At 45.4% G+C, this 27,270-nt stretch overlaps 1 protein-coding gene across 1 annotated transcript; it reads right to left on the bottom strand.

Annotated features, from left to right (window-relative positions):
• SOD1 (superoxide dismutase 1) lies at positions 1-22,380 on the bottom strand. Its single transcript, XM_056559540.1, has 5 exons — positions 22,224-22,380; positions 6,432-6,525; positions 4,312-4,381; positions 3,830-3,944; positions 1-275 (listed from the first exon to the last, which is right to left on the bottom strand). Exons 1-5 carry the CDS (start codon positions 22,287-22,289, stop codon positions 168-170), a joined length of 453 nt encoding a protein of 150 aa, XP_056415515.1. The 5' UTR covers positions 22,290-22,380; the 3' UTR covers positions 1-167.
• Positions 22,381-27,270: the final 4,890 nt, after the last annotated feature.

Raw genomic sequence — 27,270 nt, 5'->3', positions numbered from 1 at the left:
TAGTTTCAATAAAGCTTTATATAAAATGATACAATGTCAGTCGCTGACATGAGAGCAGTGGTAACTGAATGACAATAATTCTGCAGATAGAGACACAGAAGACTTGTTCCCTGGGTTTTCTGCAGCGGTGTCCGACAAACAATGACAAGTTACTGATCCTTGTGTATTTACTGACGGATTCCAATGACACCACAAGCCAGACGACCACCAGCATTGCCCGTCACCAGGCTCTCATTGTCACCACCTTTTCCCAGATCATCCTGTTTTTCATGGACCTGGGGGGGGAAAAAAAAAAATTCTGAATGTAAATCCTTTCCATGGAGAACACTGTTACAGAACTCCACCATTTATCCTGCCAGCTAGATGATTGAGACACCCAGTAGGGCTGCACAATGAGGAAATGTGCAAGTGTGATTATACAGTGGTATCTCAACATATGATGGTAATTTGTTCCAAACGACCCATCGTATGTTGAGGGATTTGTGCTATGTAAAAAGTGCATTTAATACTCACCTGTCCCCGCCGCTCCGGGTCCACTTCGTGATCCTCCGGCTTCTTCTGCATCTTCTCTGGCGTCCGGGCCTCGCTTTCTGGCGACGTTATTACGCTGCTGCGCCTGGACAGCGCGCACAGCGACATAACGATGCCGGAAAGTGAGGCCCGGACCCCGGAGAAGATGCAGAAGACGCCGGAGGATCACGAAGTGGACCCGGAGCAGTGGGGATAGGCAAGTGAACCTGTCTGGGATGCTGAAACTGCTATCCGACAGCAGCTTAAGCATTTTGCACTGTCGGATAGCAGTTAATGCGATTGCCCCAACATAAAAGCATCGCATGTCGATGCGGACATCGACATGTGATGGCCTCTGAGAGGCCATCGTATGTTGATTTGATCATATGTCAGGGTTACTGTATTGTTAAATATTGTGATTCAGATATGTGACTTGAAATGGAGGGAGTTCAGTTTGTCAAATAGCAGTGCCCTCCCCCCCCCCCCCCATTTAATCTGTCCCCTGATGTCCACACCCCCATGTCATGACAAAATCTCCATTTCATGTCACATTCACTCCATTAATGTTTGGTGCAAAAAAAATAAAAAAAATAAAGTGTAGGTCTGCTGCAGATCACGTTCTCCCTGCAGTCTGGTGTCTTCTAGGACATTCCTGCTCAGCCAGTCACTGGGATGATACACTGACTGGCTGAGCTGGAACAGTCCTGAACCAGCTGAATGTTGGAGCACAGAACATACCAGGACCGCACAGAGCAGAATGGGATCTGCAGACCTACAGAGACCAGGGCTGCGGGGAGCATCAGGTTTTTCTGGTTTCTCCTAAGCCTCTCACTACTCAGTATTTCCCAACCAAGACATCACTAGTACCTGATCACTATCTATATACACACAGGAGTTAGGCTGGGTTCACACCACGTTTTGTTAACTATGGTCCCCGTATACGGCTGGGAGGGGGCGGTGCTTAATCACCACCTGCACTCAGCCGTATTCAATAGGGATGTAAGAAAAAAAAAAAAAATAATTGATTTGCGTGATTATCGCATTTACCTACTTGGCAATATTGAATCGATTCAAAATATTTTTGAATCGATTCTTTTAGGGAAGTGGAATTTGTATCTCCTGACGCCCGGAAAAAGCATGTCCCGGGCATCAGGAGATACAAGTTCCACATTTGTCGAGCCGGATCTGATGAGACAGCGCTCTGGGTGTACACAGTGGGCTCCGACTCGTGCCTGCTCCATACTCTGCAGCCCCCAGCTGTTCTCAGTAGCCGGGGGCCGCCGCTAATATCCAGCATGCAGCGATCGCCGTGGCTGGCTATTAAGAGTAGTCCGGCAAACACTTCTCATTTTATACCGTCCGGGCTACAAAATAAAAAAAATAAATTAACTTTCTGCCAACGAGCCCCCGTACACTGTTACAGCATTTTGGTCCCTGGGCTGTATTCTTCTTACTTCCTGTTAGCCCGGCACGTCACACGGAGCTTCAGCCCATCACCAGTCGAGGCGGGACATCGCTGTGGCCGGTGATAGGCTGAAGCTCCGTGTGACGTGCCGGGCTAACAGGAAGTGAGAAGAATACAGCCCGGGGACCGAACACCTGTACCGGAGCACCGGGGGCTTGTTGGCAGGTAAGAGAAAGTGTGTTTTATTTTGCAGCCCGGACGGGATACAATGAGAAAAGTGCGCGTTGGACTACTAGATAGCAGCTGTCAAAGCTGGCAGCGGCATCTAAAGGGATCTGTGAATGCTCCCTGGTGGGTGATGTATCGGGATATATTGTGATGTATCGTCACCTAGACTGTATTGGGATATATGGAATCGCCACACTGGTATTGCGATTCGAGTCGTATCGCCAATTCTTGGCGATTCACACCCCTAGTATTTAATGCATGTCTATGAGCCAACCGGAGTGAACCGCAGCCTCCGGCCGGCTTTGTTTTTGGCAGTATGCGGTTTCCCGACTGCAGGCAAAAACGTGGTTGACCGCGTTTTTGCCTACGGTCGGGAAACCGCATACGGCCAAAAACGAAGCCGACCAGAGGCTGCGGTTCACTCCGGTTGGCTCATAGACATGCATTAAATACGGTTCCCGAATATGGCTGAGTGTGGGTGCCGCGATTAAGCCCCACCCCCCTCCTCCCAGCCATATACGGGAATTGTAGTTAAAACGTGGTGTGAACCCAGCCTTAGAAGGAGGTTTACACTCTGGCAAAGATGTGTGAGACAAAATGGTCAAAGAAAAATTTTCCATATGTTAGTTGTTACCTTGAGTGAAAAGGCTGTGCCAAGGCAATGATCTGCATTCATTCTCAGACCCCCTGATGTGCAGTATGCAACCTGCTACTAACAGGATTTCTTGTGTACTTCTGGTGTAATCACCGGTAAATTCCCCATAATCTAGTCACTAGCTGACTCTGCTCGGGCCACTGAAATAAATTGGGTCCATGTCTGTACAAGCACTGATATTCGGCATGCCATTTTGACAGTTTCCCCGACTTATCAGTGCTTCAAAGGTACAAATTGTGATGGAAACCTAGTCCTGAATCCTTTCCCCTCTCACCATACTGATTTAATCCTAATCCTCTTCCCAGCACCTGCTGCTCTAACACTAAAGGGGGTGGAAAAGCAAAGATTACACATCCAGGAGCTCTGTGCAACCTAGGACAGCCAGCTAAAGTCTTACAAAATACTGTAAAATTGACCAATAGAGTTGACCTTAAGGACATTTAGTAATTCTGGGCAAAGGCTTTTCACATTTCTGGGGTATTTGTTAAGTTGTCATTTTCTTTTTTCTTGTGTAGCGTACTCATGTTCTATAGTTTATTGTGATATATTGTATATTAGTGGTAAACTTTTAGTGATACATGCAGCTTTGTGAAACTTAACAGGAATGTAAATTTTTTTCTCACAAGCTTCCATACTCAGGAGGCCATCAGCTAGCCTCTTTCAACCATGGCAACCATCAGGACCCCACAATCACATTGCAGGGTTGCTGATAGGGACAGGTGGGGGCCTACCTCCCCTTGTCAATCCTGAAGATGCCATGGTCTGAACTGACCACAGCATCTATGGGGTTAATGTTGCCAAGACTGGAGCAATCTGTCAGCAGCTGCAGTGGGACCCCAGCTGTGATGCAGATGCTGAGAGAGCAGAGAAAGCACTCCCTGATCACTTTCTCTGCGCGATTGATAAGTTCAGTCACAGGTTGCCAATTACATGTTTTTGCATGACGGACCGGATCACTCACATGTCAGGAAAAGGGTGCATTTAGGAAAGAAACATTGAGTGTCTGATCACAGCCTGTAAGTATTACTTACCACTGCTGTGCGACCAATGATACTGTGCGGCCCATTCAGTGAAATTTGCTTATCTTTGAATTCGAAGGTTGCCACATTATCTTTGGAGGTTATGTTTCCAAGATCCCCAACATGCCTGAGGAACAGTGAGATTAAAGGTAAATAAGGGCTAAACTGTCCATTTAAAGACTCATCTACATGCTATCCTAAGGGGTGGGGAATAAAAATAAATAAAGTTTGTCAATCCCTACAATTCACCCATACAAGAGGACAAGGTCAACATATGAGCGTTTACCTGCTTGTTCTTAAAATCTATGGGGGTCTTCTGAACACAGACAGTGAGTTTGGCTAAATGACAGGGACACTGCAAACCAGTTAATGGAGTAGTAGTCTCCACACTTTGGTCCTCAAACTGTTGCACAGCTACAACTCCCAGCATACTAGGAGTTGTAGTTTTGCAACAGCTGGAGACTACTATAACACAGTATGTCGTCACCAGTTACCTCTCCTCATCCTCTGGACCACCGTGTTTCTTGCCATGTGGGTTGAAGTGTGGACCGGCACTTATGCAGCCTATGAAAACATTCAATATTAGGAGAGTCAAAATAATATTATACAGGGACATCAAATGAGTTTAACTGTACACTACAGACTGCACTTCATACAGTATACTCCTGTTCAGGACCCCAACATTGTGAATCTGGGGAACACTACAATATAATTTTACATAGGGATTCTGCCCCCAGAATTTTCATTCAGTCCTTTTAACCCCCTTAAGGACTCAGGGTTTCAGTTTTTGCACTTATATTTTTTCCTCCTTCCCTTTTAAAAAGCATAACCCTTTCAATTTTCCACCTAAAAATCCATATTATGGCTTATTTTTTTGCATCACCAATTCTACTTTGCAGTGACAGTCATTTTACCCAAAAATTAATGGCAAAATGGAAAAAAAAATCATTGTGCGACAAAATCGAAGAAAAATAAATGCCATTTTGTAACTTTTGGGGCTTCTGTTTCTACGCAGTGCATATTTCGGTAAAATTGACACATTATTCTGTAGGTCCATACGGTTAAAATGATACCCTACTTATATAGGTTTGATTTTGTCACACTTCTGGAAAAAATCATAACTACATGCAGGAAAATTTATACGTTAAAAGTGTCATCTTCTGACCCCTATAACTATTTTTCCATGTACAGGGCGGTATGAGGACTCATTTTTTGCGCTGTGATCTGAAGTTTTTATCGGTATAATTTTTGTTTTGATCGGACTTTTTGATCACTTTTTATTCATTTTTTTATGATATAAAAAGTGACCAAAAACACGCTTTTTGGACTTTTGTGCGTACGCCATTGACTGTGCGGTTTAATTAATTATATATTTTTATAGTTCAGACATTTACGCACGCGGCGATACCACATATGTTTATTTTTTATTTACACTTATGGTAAAAGGGGGGGCGATTCAAACTTTTATTAGGGAAGGGGTTAAATGACCTTTAACACTTTTTACTTTTTTTTGCAGTGTTATAGGTCCCATAGGGACCTATAACACTGCACACACTGATCTTCTACACAGATCACTGGCGTGTATTAACATGCCTGTGAACAGAGTAATCGGCGCTTGACTGCTCCTGCCTGGATCTCAGGCATGGCGCAGTCATTCGTCGATCGGACACCGAGGAGGCAGGTAGGGGCCCTCCTGTGTCCTGTGAGCTGTTCGGGACGCCGCAATTTCACCGCAGCGGTCCCGAACAGCCCGACTGACTGCCACTTCTAAAGTGAAAGTATCCTGGCTAGTCAGCTTTGACCGTTGCTTCTAAAGGGTTAATACCGCACATTGCCGCGATCGGCGATGTGTGGTATTAGCCGCAGGTCCCGGCCGTTGAGCGCCGATGCAGGGTCGCTGTGTGACCCCGCTTCATATCGCGGGAGCCTGCGCAGGACGTAAACATATGTCCTGCAGGGGTTAAAGAAGTTAAACAGTATAAATAAACTTCTCCCCTAGCTGCAGGGGGTCCACCCGCTGGGACCCCTGCAATCTCTCCAGCACCCTGGCTCTCATGAGTTGGGGAGTGTCAACCACCTCACAAAGCTGTGGCTGACGTGACCCCTCGATTATTCTCTATTGGAGAGACTGAGCACTGCACAGCTTTGGGCCGTGGTCTACACTGCATTTATGGGGTGCCAGGCGTGAGATAGGGGGATACCTTTTCTCTAGTACTGGACTACCTCTTTAAGAGTTCCCTCATGCCCAAGTCCATGTGGAAAACTAAAATAGAGCTTTTCCATTGCCAAAATACTCTAATATTTTAATTGTTGAAGCAGGTAAAATAAATCTGCTCAAAACTGTCCAGCCTAAAATGGTTCAACTCTGTAGTGTTTACAAAACTGAAGTGAACTAGAACATGCATCAGTAAACGTGCAGTTTCTAAAGGGGTCTTCCAACAATGATAGTTATCCCCAATTAGAGAACAAACTGATGTGCAGCTGAATGTACATATGGATCAAAAGTTTGTTTTTTTGAAGTCACCAAAATATCTTGGCCAAAGCCAAATTACATCTGGGGAAAAAAAAAAAAAAAAAAAAAAAAAGTGCTGCTGTAGTGTTTTATTCTACTTACCATTAGTGTTATCTCCAAAAGCATGGATGTGGAAGCCGTGGAGCCCGTCTTTCAGCCCGTTAATAGTGCCCTTCACAGTCACTTCATCCCCAACCTGTAGACAAAGAACACAAAGTAAATCTACACAGGGGCCTTGTAAGTAGATCAACACTATGGTGGAAATACTGAGACATTAAGGACAAAACATGCTCCTAGTGTATTACTATAAAATAGGATATTTATATAGGTAGTTGTCCCCCGCAATCTGAGCCCACACCCCGGCATTCTGAACATTTATGAAGAACACCTGCTTCATGCTTCTGTGTTCATAATGTCACACCCCTCCATTCCTGTCTAAGAGAGAGGGGGGGGGGGGTGACAATTTTCCAAATTATGAACAGTGCAGCAGAATCCTATTAATAACAATGGGACTTTGCTTCAAGCAGAAATAGCAAACTACTCCAGCTGTACTTAACCAGAGTTCTTAATGCTAAGTGAGCCATTAGGATTTTTATTTTATTTTTTTATTTCTAACACATTACAGATCCACCACAAGCAGCTAAAAAATTGCAGCGTCATTATTACAGGGCAGCTACGCCAACTCTAATCCTTCACTACCCTTGTAAATAGACTCTTGCCAGGGCAGAGTTTGGCTTTACAAGCTGCAGAGGGCTGGTTTACATTCAGGAGTTACAAAAGTGTTTGAGCAAGTAACCATTTAATAACCTTCAGATTCACAGTCTACAGCAGTGGTCTTCAACCTGTGGACCTCCAGGTGTTGAAAAACTACAACTTCCAGCATGCCCGGACAGCCGTTGGCTGTCCGGGCATGCTGGAAGTTGTAGTTTTGCAACATCTGGAGGTCTGCAGGTTGAAGACCACTGGTCTACAGCATGGACCCTGACAGAGCTCCAGAAAAAGCAGTAAATGCATCAAAAATACATGTCATTGTCTTTACACCCAGTGGAGGGCACTACATTAAAGTGTACCTGTCAAAACACATTTGATATGTCTGTAGGATTTTTTTTTTTTTTTTAACCCCTTAACGACGCAGGACGTATATTTACGTCCTGTGCCGGCTCCTGCGATATGGAGCGGGATCGTGCCGCGATCCCGCATCATATTGCGTGGGTCCCGGCGCTAATCAACGGCCGGGACCCGCGGCTAATACCACACATCGCGGCGATGTGCGGTATTAACCCTTTAGAAGCGGCGGTCAAAGCTGACCGCCGCTTCTAAAGTGAAACTGAAAGTATCCCGGCTGCTTAGTCGGGCTGTTCGGGACCGCCGCGGTGAAATCGCAGCGTCCCGGACAGCTGATCGGACACCGGGAGGGCTCTTACCTGCCTCCTCGGTGTCCGATCGACGAATGACTGCTCCGTGCCTGAGATCCAGGCAGGAGCAGTCAAGTGCCGATAATGCTGATCACAGGCGTGTTAATACACGCCAGTGATCAGCATAGGAGATCAGTGTGTGCAGTGTTATAGGTCCCTATGGGACCTATAACACTGCAAAAAAAAAAAAAAAGTAAAAAAAGTGTTAAACGTCATTTAACCCCTTCCCTAATAAAAGTTTGAATCACCCCCCTTTTCCCATAAAAAAATATAAAACCGTGTAAAAAATAAAAAAAAACATATGTGGTATCGCCGCGTGCGTAAATGTCCGAACTATAAAAATATATAATTAATTAAACCGTACGGTCAATGGCGTACGCGCAAAAACATTCCAAAGTCCAAAAAAGCGTATTTTGGTAACTTTTTATAACATTAAAAAAATGAATAAAAAGTGATCAAAAAGTCAGATCAAAACAAAAATCATACCAATAAAAACTTCAGATCACGGCACAAAAAATGAGTCCTCATACCGCCCTGTACATGGAAAAATAAAGTTATAGGGGTCAGAAGATGACATTTTTAAATGTATAAATTTTACTGCATGTAGTTATGATTTTTTCCAGAAGTGCGACAAAATCACACCTATATAAGTAGGGTATCATTTTAACCGTATGGACCTACAGAATAATGATAAGGTGTAATTTTTACCGAAATATGCACTGCGTAGAAACGGAAGCCCCCAAATTTACAAAATGGCGTTTTTTTTCGATTGTCACACAATGATTTTTTTTTTTTTCCGTTTCACCGTGCATTTTTGGGTAAAATTACTAATGTCACTGCAAAGTAGAATTGGCGACGCAAAAAACAAGCCATAATATGGATTTTTAGGTGGAAAATTGAAAGGGTTATGATTTTTAAAAGGTAAGGAGGAAAAAACGAAAGTGCAAAAACGGAAAAACCCTGAGTCCTTAAGGGGTTAATCAGTCCGTGTCTGTCTGCTCAGACAAATTGCTAGAACGGACAGGAAAGGAAGTGTAATGCCGCGCACTTCTCTCCTTGCTCTGTGCTTATGTCCCGAAGCCTGTTACATAATGCAACCTATTCTCACGTGACATCAAGAGAATGCACCTCTCCTAGCTGATTCTGCTGATTGTCAGGGTCTAGACACCCTGAACGATCAAGATAAAGAGTTTTGGTGACATTGCCCATTTAAAAGGAATCTCCAAACAGAGGCTACTAACCTCCAAGTCCACAATAGCCTAATGGAAATAGTGTATAATCGAACCATGACTGCTATCCCTCCCAAAAAGTAAAAATTATAATGTACTTTAATCAGGTTGCCAGTATTTTAACCAGGAGAAAGCACATACTGAAATAGATTCCCATAAAATATGCTGCTCAAATTAAGGGAACATTAAGATAACACATCCTAGATCTGAATGAATGAACTAATGGTATGAAATACTTTCGTCTTTACATAATTTTTTTTTGTGATTTTGTTGTCAGCACATTCAACTATCAATGGAAATCAAATTTATCAACCCATGGAGGTCTGGATATGGAGTCAAAAAAAAAAAAAAATTTAAATAAAAAAATCAGTGGAAAACCCCACTACAGGCTGATCCAACTTTATGTAATGTCCTTAAAACAAGTCACAATGAGGCTCAGTAGTGTGTGTGGCCTCCACGTGCCCGTATGACCTCCCTACAATGCCTGGGCATGATCCTGATGAGGTGGTGGATGGTCTCCTGAGGGAGGTCCTCCCAGACTTGGACTAAAGCATCCGCCAACTCCTGGACAGTCTGTGGTGCAACGTGGTGTTGGTGGATGGAGCGAGACATGATGTCCCTGATGTGCTCAATCAGATTCAGGTCTGAGGAATGGGCGGCCAGTCCATAGCATCAATGCCTTCCTCCTGCAGGAACTGCTGACACACTAGCCACATGAGGTCTAGCATTGTCTTTCATTAGGAGGAACCCAGGGCCAACCACACCAGCATATGGTCTCACAAGGGGTCTGAGGATCTCATCTAGGTACCTAATGGCAGTCAGGCTACCTTTGGCAAGTACATGGAGGGCTGTGCAGCCCCCCAAAGATATGCCACCCCACACCGGTCATGCTGGAGGATGCTGCACGCAGCAGAACGCTCTCCACGGCATCTCCAGATTGTCACATGTGCTCAGTGTGAACCTGCTTTCATTTGTGAAGAGCACAGGGTGCCAGTGGCAAATTTGCCAATCTTTGTGTTCTCTGGCAAATGCCAAACATCCTTCATGGTGTTTGGCTGTAAGCACAACCCCCACTTGTGGATGTCAGGCCCTCATACCACCCTAATGGAGTGTTTGACCATTTGGACACATGCACATTTGTGTCCTGCTGAAGGTCATTTTGCAGGGCTCTGGCAGTGCTCCTTGCATAAAGGCAGAGGTAGCGGTCCTGCTGCTGGGTTGTTGCACTCTCCACGTCTCCTGATGTACTGGCCTGTCTCCTGGTAGCGCCTCCATGCTCTGGACACTACGCTGACAGACACAGCAAACCTTCTTGCCACAGCTCGCATTGATGTGCCATCCTGGATAAGCTGCACTACCTGAGCCACTTGTGTGGGTTGTAGACTCTGTCTCATGCTACCACTAGAGTGAAAGCACCGCCAGCATTAAAAACTGACCAAAACATCAGCCAGGAAGCATAGGAACTGAGAAATGGTCAGTGGCCACCACCTGCAGAACTACTCCTTTATTGGGGTGTCTTGCTAATTGCCTATAATTTCCACCTGTTGTCTGTTCCATTTGCACAACAGCATGTGAAATTGATTGTCAGTGTTGCTTTCTGAGTGGACAGTGGGATTTCACCGAAGCGTCATTGACTTGGAGTTACATTGTGTTTAAGTGTTCCCTTTATATTTTGAGCAGTATATGTTAGTGCCAAGAATGAAAGGTCTTTTGTCATCGATTATAATGTCTGATAGAGAACTAATTGCCAGTGTGGATTAAAGTATCTATGGGAAGGTTCTTTAGATGATCTAGCAACTGATTAACCACCACACCTACCTCTGTTTGGCAATATTCAGCAAAAATTGTTCAATGGATCAGGAACACAAGAGTGCACATAAACCTTCCAAAAATGCCTCTGCTATTAGAGCAGTGTCTTCCAAACAGTGTGCCTCCAGCTGTTGCAAGACTACAACTCCCAGCATGCCTGGACAGCTTAAGGCTGTCCAGGCATGCTAGGAGTTGTTGTCTTGCAACAGCTGAAGGCACACTGTTTGGAAGACCCTAGGAACCATAAAAGAGCAGCTGGTCTACAATGTTTATCTGGGTGATACTTGTCACAGTAACATCCATATAATGCCAGGACTCAAGGTTTCCAGCATTAAAATGCTGCCAGCTTGTTATCTACATGACATTTTCTCAAGATCCATGAGATCTGCACTCTACTGATACAGCCTGTCGTAGGCACAGACAGACTTGGAAGCTACGCATGCCTTGCAATGACCTCGTGCTGCCATGACAGCAGATCTGATTTCCGAAATGGCATCACAAGCAGTACATCGGGATGACCAATGATCCCTATAATGGCCATTAGGAAATTTGTCAACTGACCGTGCTGCATTATATAGAATACAGGCAATACAAAATGAAGCTTTGATAAGTGTTGCTTTTTGCGTATGAGATATTGTGCTAATCCTCTACATGTGAAATGTAGCTTAAAGGGGTACTCCAGTGGAATTTTTTTAAATCCAGTGATGCCAGAAAGTTCCAGATTTGTAAATTACTTCTATAAAAAAAAAAAAAAAAAAAAAAAAAACCTTCACCCTTCCAGTACTTTTTAGCAGCTGTATGCTACAGAGGAAAGTTCCCTTTTTGAATTTATTTTTTGTCTCGTCCACAGTGCTCTCTGCTGACACCTGATGCCCGTTATCAGGAACTGTCCAGAGCAGGAGAAAACACCCTTTGCAAACCTATGCTGCTCTGGACAGTTCCTGACATGGGCATCAGGTGCCAGCAGAGATCACTGGACAAGACAAAAGAGAAATTTAAAAAGATAAGGATTTCCTCCATAGCATACAGCTGCTAAAAAGTACTTGAAGGATAAAGATTTTTTTTTAATAGAAGTCATTTACAAATCTGTTTAACTTTCTGGCATCTGTTTAAAAAAAAAAAAATTATAAAAAAAGTGTTTTCCCACCAGAGTACAACTTTAAGTGTGGGCACCATCCAAGAATGTTCATTGAATGCCCGTATGTGCACATGCAAATGTTAGAGGCATGATACCAAACCAGCAGAGCCTGCTTCTGGTTGGAGGAGGATTATATTAAATAATTGTATAAATATACAGCAGCCTGAGGCGCATGCGCGCAGCTCACTGGTGAAGACGTGCTCCATGTGAGCTCCGTGCCACCTGCCGTGATTAAGCCTCATTAAGCGCTGTTAATTCAGCTCCCTAGCAGTGAGTACCTCAGACTACCCTCCTAAGATGTCCAAGCAGCAGCAGCCTTCACCTGGGCCCACGACCCAGTCGCTTTCACAGACCATTCCGGACATGTTCCGTTCTGGGCCGAAGACCAAGATGGCGCTGGCAACTCCTGGCGCGCTTCTCCCGGACACCCAGGAGGAGGAGGACATTACTGACACGGCTCCTACCCCTGTCGTACAGGCTGACCCGCCGGACCAGAGCGACCTATTCCGCAACATCCAGGCCATGTTTAAGGCCGAGCTGGCCTCAGCGATAGCTGAATTTACCAGGCAAGTGGGAGAGTTGGGCCACAGAGTGGCGGACCTGGAGGTCCGAGCGGACGAGATTGCTGACGCGGTGGAGGCTGACCGCACTTCCATTGCCGAACATTCTGAGAGACTTAACCTCCTGGAACTTAAGATTGAGGACCTGGAGAACAGGTCCAGAAGAGCCAATATACGCATCAGAGGCTTACCTGAGTCGTTCACTGATCTACCCGGTCCGGTGACCGCATTGTTTCAGGCTCTCCTACCTCAGGCGGACACATCACTCCTGCGGATGGACAGGATCCACAGAGCTCTGACTAAACCCAAAAACGCAGAGGTACCCAGAGATGTTGTGCTTCGACTCCATTACCCTGAGGCGAGAGATCGCATACTTCAAGCAGCTAGGAACGTATCTCCGCTACCGGGCATGCCGCCCTCTGTCCATTTGTATGCGGACTTAGCTCCCTCCACCTTGGAACGCCGCCGCAACATGCGACCTGTCACCCTGGCACTTCAAAAAGCTCAGGTCCGTTACAAATGGGGGTTCCCCTTTAGCCTGCAGTTTGTGCTTAACTCTTCCACTTACACTGTACGCACTCCGCAAGAGGCAATGGAGCTCCTCCGCAAAGAACGGGTCCCTTACGAGGACCCACCGCCGTTACCCAGGAGACAACCCCAGCTTAAAAGAATGTGGAACCGAGTAGATTCGTCACACAAGAGACATCGCACTCAATCCCAGAAACCGGGCTGACTTGATGCTGTGCGAGTATTTGGTTCCTGATTGCTCTGTTCATACCTGGGACATGAGGCCTTGTTTGATTCCCTGACTCCCATTACTCCTGATTACGCAAAGGAACTTTGCTGTTCTCCTGTGGTTCCTGTTCTTCGAGGATTTACATCTACACTCGGAAGCCGGACAAGTTCGGGTCTGCCGGATTTCAGGTTCTTATTGTTGACTCTGTTCCTTAACTGTGTTTGAATATAGCCTCTTACTCTCGGATCCCAAGAGTTTTAGCCATTATGGCTGATATTCATTTTGTTCTCTCGGGGACTGTTGCTTGGTTTGGGGGGTGGGCAGGGGGTTAATTTACCTGTCTCAATGTTTTACTTAGTGACCAGGATGTTCACCCTCATATCACTCTCGCTCCTATCACTATGGCGAGGCTGTTTGGCAGAGTGGATTATCATGTTGCCTCGCTTACCGGTATGTGATTGACCGACGGGGGAGAGCAGTGGAGGTGGTGTACCCCTGTCGGCGACTGCTGGTGCATGTTATATTTATGTTGAATTATTGTTTACCCTTTTTTCTATGTACTTACCTTTGAATTTGCCCTTTTCCCCTTCTCCTATTCCATACCCTTACCTGTTTTGTGACGTCAAGGTAACCATCCGCTCATCAATAACTATTAAGTCACTGGTTATACTATTTGACTGCCCCCTACTTGTAGAGGGTTTATTGCATCGTCTTAGTTCACACTCATCTGATTACACCCCATTCCCCTTCACTTAGTATGTGTAGAGTGCTCTCACATATTAGGGGATTCAACTCTCCAATTAAGCGCAAAAAAGCGTTTCTAGACTACCAGAGGCATCACCCGGAAATAATGTGTCTGCAGGAAACACACTTCACCCAGACCTCATTTCCTAAATATATCAACCCCCACTACTCTAGAGTTCATCTGTCCTCTTTTACTTCCAAATCCAGGGGTGTAGCTACTCTCCTACACAATTCCTTCCCCTTTATTCTCCACACAACACACACGGACCCGGAGGGTAGATTCCTGATACTGGAGGGCTCCTTACAGGAAACTAAACTCTGTATAGTGAATTCGTGTGCTCCCAATGAGGACCCTCTGCAATTTCTGGTTCAGATGGTGGGTCGACTGGGCTCCCTCACCTTTGACCACTTGATATGGTGCGGTGATTTTAATTTGGTATACAACGGTGTCTTGGACCGCTCCAGCACTAGTTTATTCAGACGCACAGGCCCTCAGCAGAGGCTCCTCATTGGAACCTTACAATCACTTCACCTAGCTGACACTTGGAGGGAACATAACTTGGGAACGCGTGGATATACATACTACTCACCCGCACACAATCTTTACACTAGAATAGATTGGATCCTGGCTACCTCCGCCACTCTGTCCTATTTACTTTACTCGAGACACATCCACTGTGCATGGTCGGACCACGACATAGTCTTTTCCCATTTTCAGTTTGCCACCAAATGCCTCACCCCCTTTTCATGGCGACTTAATGAGTCGCTTCTGACTCGTCCTACTGTCCGAGACCAGTTAGAGGAGGAAATCTCGACATACTTTTCTAACAACCTTTCTCCTGATTCCGATGTGGGATGGGTCTGGACTGCCCACAAAGCTGTCATTAGAGGGAAGCTTATTGCTTTAGCATCCAAACTTAAACGCGACAGACTCCAGGCCCAGACCACACTGGAAGCTCGATTGACCCGTTTAACTACGGCCCACCAGCTTAACCCCACTACATACTTATATAGAGCCATCCAAACGACTAGGCTACAGCTTGATGCTATTTTATTGAATGCCACGGAAAAAGCCCTGAGGTGGACTAAAGCTACATACTACAAATGGGCCAACAAACCCGATAAACTACTTGCTTCCATGTTGAAGCAGAAACAAGAGTCTACTAAGGTGCATAGCATCCAAATGAGACCCGGTGTCACCACTTCCCATCCCTCACGGATCTACGACACCTTTCACTCTTTCTACACCTCTCTCTATTCTAAACGCTCTTCTCCTCCCTCTGTTGAGGTGGATGCCTTTCTACACTCTATATCTCTACCTCATCTTTCTTCTAATGCTAGGGACTCTCTGAATGCTGCTATCACACTTGAGGAAGTGTCCGACGTTATCTCCGGCTTGAAACTAGGCAAAGCACCAGGCCCTGATGGTCTCTCTGCTATGTACTATAAAAAAATTTAGTCCCCTACTTGCCCCACATATTACCAATTTATGTAATTCTATAATGTCCGGTACCCCTCTACCCCAAGAATTTTTGCAAGCATCAATTGTGGTTATCCCCAAGCCCCGCAGGGACCCCTTACTCCCCTCTAATTATCGTCCCATTTCTTTAATCAATCTAGACGCTAAAATATTTACTTCAATCTTGGCCAGGAGACTCAATAGACTTCTCCCTGACCTAGTGCATAACGATCAAGTAGGATTCATTCCGGGGAGGCAAGCACCTGACAACATGCGCAAGGTTCTCAATATTGTTCAATGGGCATCACAGACGGACACACCGCTAGCGCTCTTAGGGCTGGATATAGAAAAGGCGTTTGATTCTGTCTCTTGGGACTATATGTTTGGAGTCTTGAAAGCTATGAGATTTGCGGGTCCTTTTGTGGAGGCCTTGCGGATGTTGTACTCTTCTCCCCTGGCATACCTTAAACTTCCCTCTACATCCCCATCTCCAATTCCCATACAAAGGGGTACTCGTCAGGGATGTCCATTGTCCCCAGCGTTATTTGCTTTGATCATGGAGCCCCTGGCGAACCTCATACGTCACCACCCGGACATTAAGGGGGCGCGGATTGGGAACTCGGAATACAAAGTTAACTTGTTCGCAGATGACTTATTACTTACTATCACGAATCCCATTATTTCCATCCCCAACCTTTTTCCCCTATTAGACAAATTTGCAACTATCTCAGGCCTGGTGGTTAATAGAACCAAGTCGGAGGTTATGCTATGTAACACTCCCTCAGGTATTCGGACACTTCTCTCCTCTAACTTCCCTCTCAAAATTCTTACATCTCATCTACCATATCTTGGCATCTCTCTCCCTACTTCTCTATCTGCTCTATATAGGCTTAATTACCTACCTTTGTACAGATCGATCAGAGCAGACCTCGCCAGATGGAATCTACCACACATATCGTGGCTGGGCCGCTTACATTCTATAAAAATGGTAGTCCTGCCAAAGCTTCTCTATTTGTTTCGGACTCTCCCGATCCCGATACGTGTGGCTGATCTGAAATTGCTACAGGCTGAGGTCTTCAAATTCCTCTGGAGAGGTCTCCATCCACGCATTTCTAGATCCATTATGTTTTACCACAAACGCCTAGGGGGTCTCTCAGTTCCCAACTTCACCTTATACTACAAGGCAGCACAGCTCTCCCAGCTGTTGCTGTGCAATGCTACCTCCTCCTCCCCTAGGTGGGTACAGTTGGAGAATGAATTACTACATCCATACACCCTCTCATCCCTGATGTGGCAATCGGGTCCGATCATGGCACATGTACCTGTAAAGGCTTCTATTTCTTTATACTCTTTACTATTGTGGAGGGCGGTCAGGTTTAAGCTCTTGCTTCAATCAAATATCCCCTGTAGTATCCATCCTAGCGAACCCATATTTCCCACCTGGAGTTAATACTCCTGAATTCGCATGGTGGAAAGATAATAATCTTACGCTACTCAACCACTTTTTGGTGGCTAACAAACTCATGTCCTCGGAAATGTTTATATCCCGCTTCCACCCTCCTCCCTCAGAACACTTTAGAATGACGCAAGTTTTCTCCTTTTTACGCCTCATATCTCCCCCTCATATGATACATAACCCCACCTCATATGAATTGACAGCGTTGTACTCACCTATGAGAACAGGCTCACTCTCCCTGATCTACTCTTCCTTAAACCGACCACCACCTGACGGTAAACTGCCTTTCATGACACAGTGGGAGGAGGACATTGGGGAATCACTCACTACTCAAGAGTGGCACTCCTGCTGTGAGACTCTCAGTAGGGGGAGTTGGCAAGTCTCTCTGGTGGAAACCTCACTCAAACTATTGCATAGGACTTACTACGTTCCCGCTAGACTGAATGCCATCTACCCGGAAGTCTCCCCATTGTGTTTCAGGGGATGTGGAGAGAGGGGATCCATGTACCATATATGGTGGTCTTGTCCACACGTCACCCTCATATGGCAACAGGTGGTTGATCTTATTTCAAAAATCACGGATAGGGAATGCCCCCTATGTCCCAAGATATGTCTTTTAGGTTCAAAACCGGCGGGCTTTAATAATACCACATTTCGCTTGGCACAACTCATACTTCTTGCAACGCGAATCCATATTGCAGCACAGTGGCGCTCTATGACCCTATCTCTTAATATGATCATCACCAGGATCAATAACATACTCCTCTCGGAAAAATTGAACGCTATCAGAGCTGATACTATGGATAGCTTCCTAAAGGTCTGGGACCCTTGGATCTCCTCTTCTCACGCTCCTGACATTTCTTATTATTTAACGATATAATAGTCAGATGCTTACCTGCTGTTCTACTGTCCATATTGTTTGACTCGTGAAGTGTGAACCCTGACTGGCTTACCTGGATAACCCTTGACGTCTCTGTATTCCCACCCCTATCCTACCCTGTTTCCCTTGTACATTTTCATGTTAGCGAATGTCGGCCTTCTCTCTTCCATTCATACTGCTGGATTGAGGAAGGATCGCATTGACTACATTGTATTACATGATGTGTTATAGTTGTTGGCAATCATAGCCCTTTATACGATTGTTGATATTGTATTGTCTTTTTATCCATTGCTGCCAATAAATTTCTCATTTTGACACTAAATATACAGCAGCCTGGTGGAGTCTTGCTGATTCACCATGCTCTTTGCCTTTGACCTTATTTTGTCAGACTAAAGGTCTAAACAGCATGCGAGGTGACAGCATGTGAAGGGTTTAGAGGCCGGCCCGGGGAGGAATCCTTTCACACTATAAGATTAAGGGATTGCTGGCTGTGGGTGCAGGCTTACACAATCAGCCACTAAATCAGTGTTTTCCAACCAGGGTGCCTCCAGCTGTTGCAAAACTACAACTCCCAGCATGCCTGGACAGCCTGTGGCTGTCCAGGCATTCTGGGAGTCGTAGTTTTGCAACAGCTGGAGGCACCCTGGTTGGAAAACACTGATCTAGATAGACCTGTTTATAAAATGTGGTGAGAAGTAGAAGACAGACCCTTCTGAAGTCAAATGCTGCTTATCCGGATTTTCCAATTAAAGGATATGGGTCAAATCCAGGGCTGACTTGTTCACTAAAACAAAATAAAAGCACAATGACATTTTGGGGGCTTCATCCCACTTCCTTGACAATCTGAGGAAGGTAGATGAAGTCCCTGAAACGTGTCAGTATTTGTTTTATTATGTTTTTATAAAAATATTTAAAAAAAAAGTTTGCACCCGGATTTGAACCATTTCCTTTAACTGGAAAATCTGGATTTTCCGGATAATGCAGCACATGACCCTTCTGGAGTCAGGTGCTGAGGGCCTGATTTTGGCTGACACTCTACAGCCATCCTGTTCACAGGAAATCTGTCTAACCATTTTCCAATATACCCAAACAATCCACATTTTTAAGATCTCTGCTTGCTTTAATGCAAAAGGGACTTTAGATGAGCCTGTCATGAGGGGGAAGCCATTGCACATCCACCACTGAAATAGGTAGGTGGACATTTATAGAAAACATCACCACAGAGTAAAGATCTAAAAAAAACATTTTTAGGGCACGTTAACCACAGAAATCGGAGATGGTATCAGAACCAGTTTTAAATAGTAAGGGGTTCCTAGGACTATTGCATTGCTTGATGGGTCCGACATCCAGTATCTTCAACCATATGGTTTGCTAGAGCCACAGCACAAAGGCAGAAACAGACAGCGCCATAAGTTGTGTAGTGGCCATGCTATGTTACTGCAGCTCTGCTCCCATTTACTTCAATGGACAGTCACTACATAACATGGAACTGGCTGGTTCCCAGAGCTTCCCATATACAGGTATTTTTATAAAAATGGATTCCTCAAAATCTGACCAAACTTATTGAAACGTGTACAAGTTTTAATCTGTGTACGGTTTGAAAAATTATATCCAGTTGCATCTGTTTTTTTTTTTAAGAGAAAACATACAAGTTTTTTAACTTTCACTCCATTATGAATAAAGTTTGTTTGAAATTCCAAGAAAAAAAAAAAAAATGCAGTCCGAATGGAACCATATGCACATATGGTTCCCATTGACTCCCATGTTAAGTATGTTTCAATACGGTTTTTCACCCAGACCAAAAACGGTGGTAGGATGTAAAACGGACACAACCTGATGCATCTTTTGGCATACGGTTTTCAATGGAGAGTCAATGCATATGGTTTTCAAATAGAAAACGTATATGGGAACTGTACTGCAAAAATGCGGTGTGAACTCAGCCTTAGCGTGAGGCTGTGCGTTTCACCGTCACTGTGCGCAGCTAATGCGCGTGTTCTCAACCTCACCAAGGTCGACAGCACGTCCCCCCACATACAGCTCTATGGGAGAGGCAGGAATGCACCTCTCCTATAGAGATAAATGGAGGCCTGTCAGCTGTGGCGTCATGCTGCGGCCGACATGCCTCCTGCACAGGAGAGCTGCGGCCCCATACAAGAGCTAGCAGGGTCGTTCGGACCCTCCTGCAATCAGACACTTATCCCCTTATCTTGCAGACAGGGGATAAGTTATACACCGCAGATCTCCTTTAACCAATGATGAGTGCAGTAGTACTCTGTCCTTATTGTAGAATATTGCACAGGGTAAGGCCAGGTTCACACCATGTTTTAAGCAATACGGGACCACATACAGCTGGGGGAGCCAAAACCAGGCGCTCCCGTGTCCCTTCCATTTGTAATATACAGTGATTCCTCAACATACGATGTTAATTTGTTCCAAATGAACCATTGTTTGTTGAAACCATCGTATGTTGAGGGATCCGTGCAATGTTAAATATAGGAAGGTATACTTACCTGTCCCCGCCGCTCCGGACCGTCATCGCTGCCCTGGATGTCGCCGCCCATTGCTGTCGCAGCATCCCCATGGTGTCCCCGCCTCTCCAGACCGTCTCAGCCGCCCGGGAGGGATAGTCGTTCCTTATCGCCATCACCACGTCGCTACGCACGCCGCTCCTATTGGATGACGGGAAGGCGTGGTGATGACGATGGAGCGCCGACGATGCAGGGGATCCCGAGGACAGGTAAGTGATAGTCAGCGGACCACATGGGGCACCGTAAACGGCTATCCGGTGGCAGCTGAAGCAGTCTGCTCTGCCGGATAGCCGTTTATGTGATGGCCCCAACATACAAAAGCATCGTATGTTGAAGCTGCCTTTGACATGCAATGGCTATCGTATGTTGAAATTATCGTAGGTCGGGGGTCACTGTATTTCAGTGAGCCGACCGTAGTGAAACGCTGACTCTGGTCGGCTCTTTTTTGCCCCATATGCGGTTTTCCCACCAGACCTAAAACCGTGGTAGACTAGAGTTTTAGGTCCAGTGGGAAAACCATATACGAGGCAAAAATGAGCCGACCGGAGTCAGTGTCTCACCCCGGTCGGCTCATTGAAATGCATTATACGGGCCGCATACAGCAGGGATACGGGAGCGCCCAGTTTAAGCTCCCCCGCTGTATATGGTCCTAAAATGTGGTGTGAACCCAGCCTTATACTACACACTGCTGAGAAGTGACTTCACCATAACAACCAGGGGAGTATTTACCATGGCCACAAGCCAATAGGATGCACATTATGCAACAAGGAGGAGGATTACTATGCAAGGGCTCCACCAAGTCACATACAGTGGTAAAACTACAACTCCCAGCAAGTGTGGAAGGAATGCTGGGAGCTGTAGTTCCAGAGCAAAGTAGCAGGGTAAGGATTATAATGCAAGGGCCCCACTTGGTCACATTCTAAACTAGTATTTCCCCAACTGGTTATGAAACACCGGTATAAATAGTTAGCAAAGTGTGGTGAAACTACAACTCCCAGCAATTGTGTGGAGGGCATGCTGGGAGCTGTAGTTCCAGAGCAGAAAGATGAGGAATGTTATGCAAGGGCTCCACTTATTCACATTATAAACATTTATATGCAACATGTGATAAAGCTACAGCTCCCGGCAAGGTGTGGAGGGCATGCTGGGAGCTGTAGTTCCAGCGCAAAGAAGCAGGATAAGGATTATAATGCAAGGGCCCCACTTGGTCACATATTAAACTAGTGTTCCCCAACCAGGGTGCCTCCAGATGTTGCAAAACTACAACTCCCAGCATGCCCGGACAGCCAAAGGCTGTCCGGGCATGCTGGGAGTTGTAGTTTTGCAACAGCTGGTGGCACCCTGGTTGGGGGAACCCTGTTCTAAACCGTTTGCAAAGTGTGGGGAAACTACAACTCCCAGCAATGGTGTGGAAGGCATGCTGGGAGCTGTAGTTCTAGAGCAGAGGAGGATGATAAGATTATGTAAGGGTTTCACATAAACATAAGGTTATATACAAAGGGTGATGAAACTACAACTCCCAGCAATGGTGTGGAGGACATGCTGGGAGCAGTAGTTCCATAGCAGAGAAGGGGGACAAGGATTGCAGCACAAGGGATCCACTTAAATCACATTATAAGTAATTATATGCAAAGTGTGATGAAACTACAGCTACATGCGTGGAGGACATGCTGGGCGTTGTAGTTCCAGAGCTGCAAAGCAATGCAATATGAGATTTTTAGTTCAGACACAACCACACAATACATAACTATTACACAATGTCATAGACTGAGCGAACACATGAGCGTCCTCCCTACTGGGCCTGCGCGGCCTCCTGCTGAAAGACAGCTCCATGGATCACCATGAATAAGCAAAAAATAAAAGAGATACGGCTCCACCCTGTGACAGCCGCACTACAAGGCTCAGCATGGCCGCGGGGAAGCGGAAAGAGCGCAGCTTGCCTGGTCGAAGTACACGACGCCATTGACGTCCGCGGAGCCCTTCAGGACAGTGATCGCTTTATCCATGACTGCAGGTTGTATGGAGACTGCACAAGAGGCGACAAGCGGGGAGGAGCTTATATACTCGGTGACGCAGGAAAAATAATGGCCTTTGACCAATGGAAGAGGCGGTCCCGTTCGCGCCCTCCTCATTGCTGACCAATCCGGATGCTGCGTGTGGGGCACGTGATGCGCTGGGAGCGGGGTGAGTGTGAGGGGGGGAGAGTTCACCTCAGGTTTTCTCCTGTCATATGTTGATTCCTATAAGGCTGGGTTCACACAACGTTTTTGCAAATACAGTTCCTGTATCAGGTTTTTGATTAAAAAACAGATTCCTCCAAACCTAAACTGTATCAAAAAGTGTGTACAAATTTTAACCCATATATGGTTTGAAAAATGTCCGGTTGCATCCGCTTTTAAGAAAAAAAAAAAACGTATACGTTTTTAACTTTTCACTCCATTTTTAATAAAGTTTCACTTGTTTGATTGAAATTCCAAGAAAAAAAAACTGTGCAAAGTCAAAAACTGTATGGTGAAAACCTGATGGAACCGTACGCACATACAGTTCTGTACGGTTCCCATTGACTCCCATGTTTAAAAAAAAAAAACGTATACGGTTTAATTCCTTTTTTTCACCCGGACCAAAAAACGTGGTAGACTACGGTTTTGGGTACGGGTAAAAAGCTGGACAAAACCGTATGGGATGCAAAACGGACTAAACCGGATGATGCGTCTGACATACGGTTTACAATGTTAAGTTAATGCATGCAGTTTTCTATACAGTTCCGTACAGTTTTTAACTTGAAAACGTATACGGGAACTGTATAGCAAAAACGTGGTGTGCATGCACCCTAAGGGTACATTCCCACACGGCGTATTTGCTGCGTATTTGCTGCTGCGTATTTTATTTTCTCTGTTGAAGTCAATGGGTAGGAAAATACGCAGCACCAAATACGCAGCAAATACGCAGCAAAATACGCCGTGTGGGAACGTACCCTAAGGCTGCATTCACACCTCATTTTCACAGTATGGGTGCCGGATCCGGCTGGGGGAGAGAAACATCGAACGTTCCCATACTTCAGCTGGACCGGCGCTGAACTCCATTTACTTTAATGAGCCGATTGGAGTCAAATGGTGACTCCGGTCGGCTCATTTTTGACCCATATGCCGTTTCCTGACCAGACCTAAAACCGTAGTATACTATGGTTTTAGGTCCGGTCACAAAACCGGATATGGGTCAAAAATGAGTCACCGTTTGACTCCGGTCGGCTCATTAAAGTAAATGGAGTTCAGCGCCGGTCCAGCTGAAGTATGGGAATGCCCGGTTTTCCCCTCCCCCAGCCGGATCCGGCACCCGTACTGTGAAAACGGGGTATGAATGCAGCCTAAACTGTATCAAAATGTGTGTACAAATTTTTATCTGTATACGGTTTGAAAAAGGATGTCCGGTTGTATCCGTTTTTAAGAAAAAAAAAAATATGTTTTTATCTTTTCGCTCCATTATGAATAAAGTTTCACTTGTTTGAAATTCCAAGAAAAAAAAATGCAAAGTCAAAAACCGGATGGTGAAAACCGGATGGAACTGTACGCACATACGGTTCTGTACGGTTTCTATTGACACCCACGTTATAAAAAGTATACGTTTCAATACGGTTTTTCACCCGGACCAAAAACCGTGGTAGACTACGGTTTGGGGTACAGGAAAAAACTGACAAAACCGTGCAGGATGCAAAACGGACACAACCGGATGTATCTTTTGGCATACGGTTTTCAATGGAGAGTCAATGCATACGGTTTTCAATACGGTTCCGTACGGTTTTCAAGTTGAAAACTTATTTGGGAACTGCATTGCAAAAATGTGGTGTGAACCCAGCCTTAGGCTTAGGCCTTAGGCTGGGTTCACATCATGTTTTCTCCCATACGGGAGCGCCTACGGCAGGGGGGAGCTGAAACCTCGCGCTCCCGTATGCCTTTCTATACGCTCTCGTATGTAATTTATTTCAATGAGCCGGCCCAAGTGAAACGTTCGGTCCGGTCGGCTCATTTTTGCGCCGTATGGGCTTTTACAACCGAACCTAAAACCGTGGTTGACTACAGTTTTAGGTCTGGGGAAAAAGCGCATACAAATGCATTGCCGTCTATGGCAAGCGGTCTTGGTGCTCACGTGATCTCCATCCGAAATTTTTCCAGACGGAGATTCCATAGTGTAAATGAGCCCTTATGGTCGTAAAACCCGGGCCTTACTGTATTTCTAATGACTCTATCAGTTCTACTCATCAGACCCACAGTCCTGCTATAAGGCGAGGTTCATACTGCGTTTTACCTGTCACAGGTGTCTATCAGCATCCTGCCTAGAATAGGATGTCAATAAATACTGTGGGAGAGACCAGCGGGCGCCGTTCATTTTAATGGCTCAAACAGAGTTATCTAGTGACTCAGTTCAGCCATATATAAAGGGGTACTCCAGCCCTAAGACATCTTATCCCCTTTCCAAAGGATAAGGGATAAGATGTCTGATCGCTGGGGACCCCCGCAATCTTATGTAGCACCCACCTGTGTGAGCTGCATGCCAGCGCTGGAGGCTCCGAGTCTGAAGCCTCACGACTACAGGGCTGGAGTATCGTGACATCACGACTCCGCCCCCTGTGTCGTCACGCCCCCTCCCATATACTTGCATTGAGGGGGCGGGGTGTGATGTCACACGGGGGCAGAGTCATGACATCACAATACTACGGCCCCCTAGTTGTGAGGCTTCAGACTCGGAGCCTACAGCACTGGGGTGCAGCTCCCACAGGTGGGTGCTGCATGAGAGATTGTGGGGGTTCCCAGCGGCAAGACCCCCGCGATCAGACATCTTATCCCCTATCCTTTGGATAGGAGAGAACATGTCTTAGGGCCGGAGTACCTAAAAGTTAATAAAGATCATTTAACCCCTTCCCTTATAAAAGTTTGAATCACCCCCCTTTTCCCATTTAAAAAAAACCTGTAAATTAAAAAAAGTTATAGGGGTCAGAATATGACAATTTTAAAAGTATAAGGGGGACATTTATCAATGTTTGCTTATGTATTCCTTTTTTTAGTTATTTTTTTCTTACAATTTTTTGCTTATGTGCGACTTATTTATCAAATACCATCAGCCTGTTGATAATTTTCTTTCACGTAAGCAAATTTTCTTTTATTGCTTTGCTAGTGGCTTCTTCTGCTCCATATCTGAGCTGGAGTAAATTTTGTAGGTTTTTTCATGCGATGCGACTTTTTTGCGACTTTCGCACTTGATAAATCTCTGACCACTGCAAGTCAAAAATCACTTTTTGCTTTGGTAAGCAAGATTTTTTTTTTGCTTGGGACACTGAACAAGCAAAAAGTCTCAGAAAAAGGAGCGTAGGTGCACGTGCGACTTTTTTTGCGACAATTTTAAGCAAAAAAAACCTACTAAATGCTTTGATAAATGTCCCCTTAAATTTTCCTGCATGTAATTATGATTTTTTCTAGCAATACAACAAAATCAAACCTATATAAGTAGGGTATCATTTTAATCATATGGACCTAAAGAATAAAAATAAGGTGTCATTTTTACCAAAAAATGTACTGCAGAGAAACGGAAGCCCCCAAAAGCTACAAAATGATTTTTTTTTTTACATTTCGATGTACATTTTTGGGTAAAATGTCTGATGTCATTACACAGTAGAATTGGTGGTGCAAAAAAAATAAGCCATCATATGGATTTTTAGGTGCAAAATTGAAAGAGTTATGATTTTTTTAAAGGTAAGGAGGAAAAAACTAAAGTGGAAAAACCCTGAGTCCTTAAGGGGTTAAAAATAAAAGAAGTAATCTGATTGGTTGCTATGGGCAACTGGGCAAGTTTTCCTCTGCACAGGTTTTGATAAATCTCCACCTTTATGTTCAAAGAAAAAAAGAAAAAATTACTCAATAGCACTATGCACTTAGCGGCCGTAGTATGTAACAAGAGCAATGTACTAAGTATGTGCAAAGCAGTTTGGTCCTGGAATAGTCACCACAAAGCCGTTTAATATACAGTGATCCCCCGACCTACGATGGCCCCGACATATTATCAAATTGACATACGATGGCCTCTCAGAGGCCATCGCATGTCGATGTCAGGATCGACATACGATGCTTTTTTATGTCGGGGCCATCGCATTAAGTGCTATCCGGCAGCACAAAATGCTTAAGCTGCTGCCGGATAGCAGCTTAATGTTCCCCGTGTGGTGCGTTAAGTATTACTTACCCCTCCACGATGCTCCGGGGTGCCCTCCGGGTCCAGCGCTGGTCTTCCGGTGTCTTCTCGGTCCTCTCCGATGACGTCAATACGCTGCTGCGCACATCATCCAATAGGAATGGCGTACGCAGCAGCGTATGCGGAAGACAGCAGAGGACCGGAGAAGACAGCGGAGGACTGGAGAAGACAGCAGAGGACCGGAGAAGACAGCAGAGGACCGGAGAAGACAGCAGAGGACCGGAGAAGACAGCGGAGGACCGGAGAAGACAGCGGAGGACCGGAGAAGACAGCAGAGGACCGGAGAAGACAGCAGAGGACCGGAGAAGACAGCAGAGGACCGGAGAAGACAGCGGAGGACCGGAGAAGACAGCAGAGGACCGGAGAAGACAGCAGAGGACCGGAGAAGACAGCAGAGGACCGGAGAAGACAGCAGAGGACCGGAGAAGACCAGGAGAGCCCAGCGGAGGCCCGGGGTCACCATCGGGAGCGACGGGGACAGGTGAGTATAACTTCCTATACTTTACATTGCACGAATCCCTCAACATACGATGGATTCGACAAACAATGGCTCGTTTGGAACGAATTACCATTGTATGTTGAGGGACCACTGTACAGTTAAATGGTCACTCTCATTAAAACGAATTGTTGCTATTGCACTCCTTATGGTAAATAAAAAATATTTCTAATATACTTTGTTTAAAAAAAAAATAATAATTAAGTTTTCTATGATTTATTTGTGCTTAAAAAAGCTCAAGAGCACATTTTCCC

This window comes from Hyla sarda, chromosome 2 (genome assembly GCF_029499605.1).
Source record: "Hyla sarda isolate aHylSar1 chromosome 2, aHylSar1.hap1, whole genome shotgun sequence".
Classification (NCBI taxonomy): Eukaryota; Metazoa; Chordata; class Amphibia; order Anura; family Hylidae; genus Hyla; species Hyla sarda.
Note: the sequence above shows the minus strand (reverse complement) of the source record. Positions and strands in the feature narration are given on the sequence as shown.

Excerpts from the sequence above, each read along its gene's own strand:
- SOD1 (XM_056559540.1), bottom strand. The coding sequence starts at position 22,289 with ATGGATAAAGCGATCACTGTCCTGAAGGGCTCCGCGGACGTCAATGGC. Across the intron at positions 6,526-22,223 it reads GCGTCGTGTACTTCGACCAG|GTTGGGGATGAAGTGACTGT; the intron begins GCAAGCTGCGCT and ends CTTTGTCTACAG. Across the intron at positions 4,382-6,431 it reads TTTTGGAGATAACACTAATG|GCTGCATAAGTGCCGGTCCA; the intron begins GTAAGTAGAATA and ends ATGTTTTCATAG.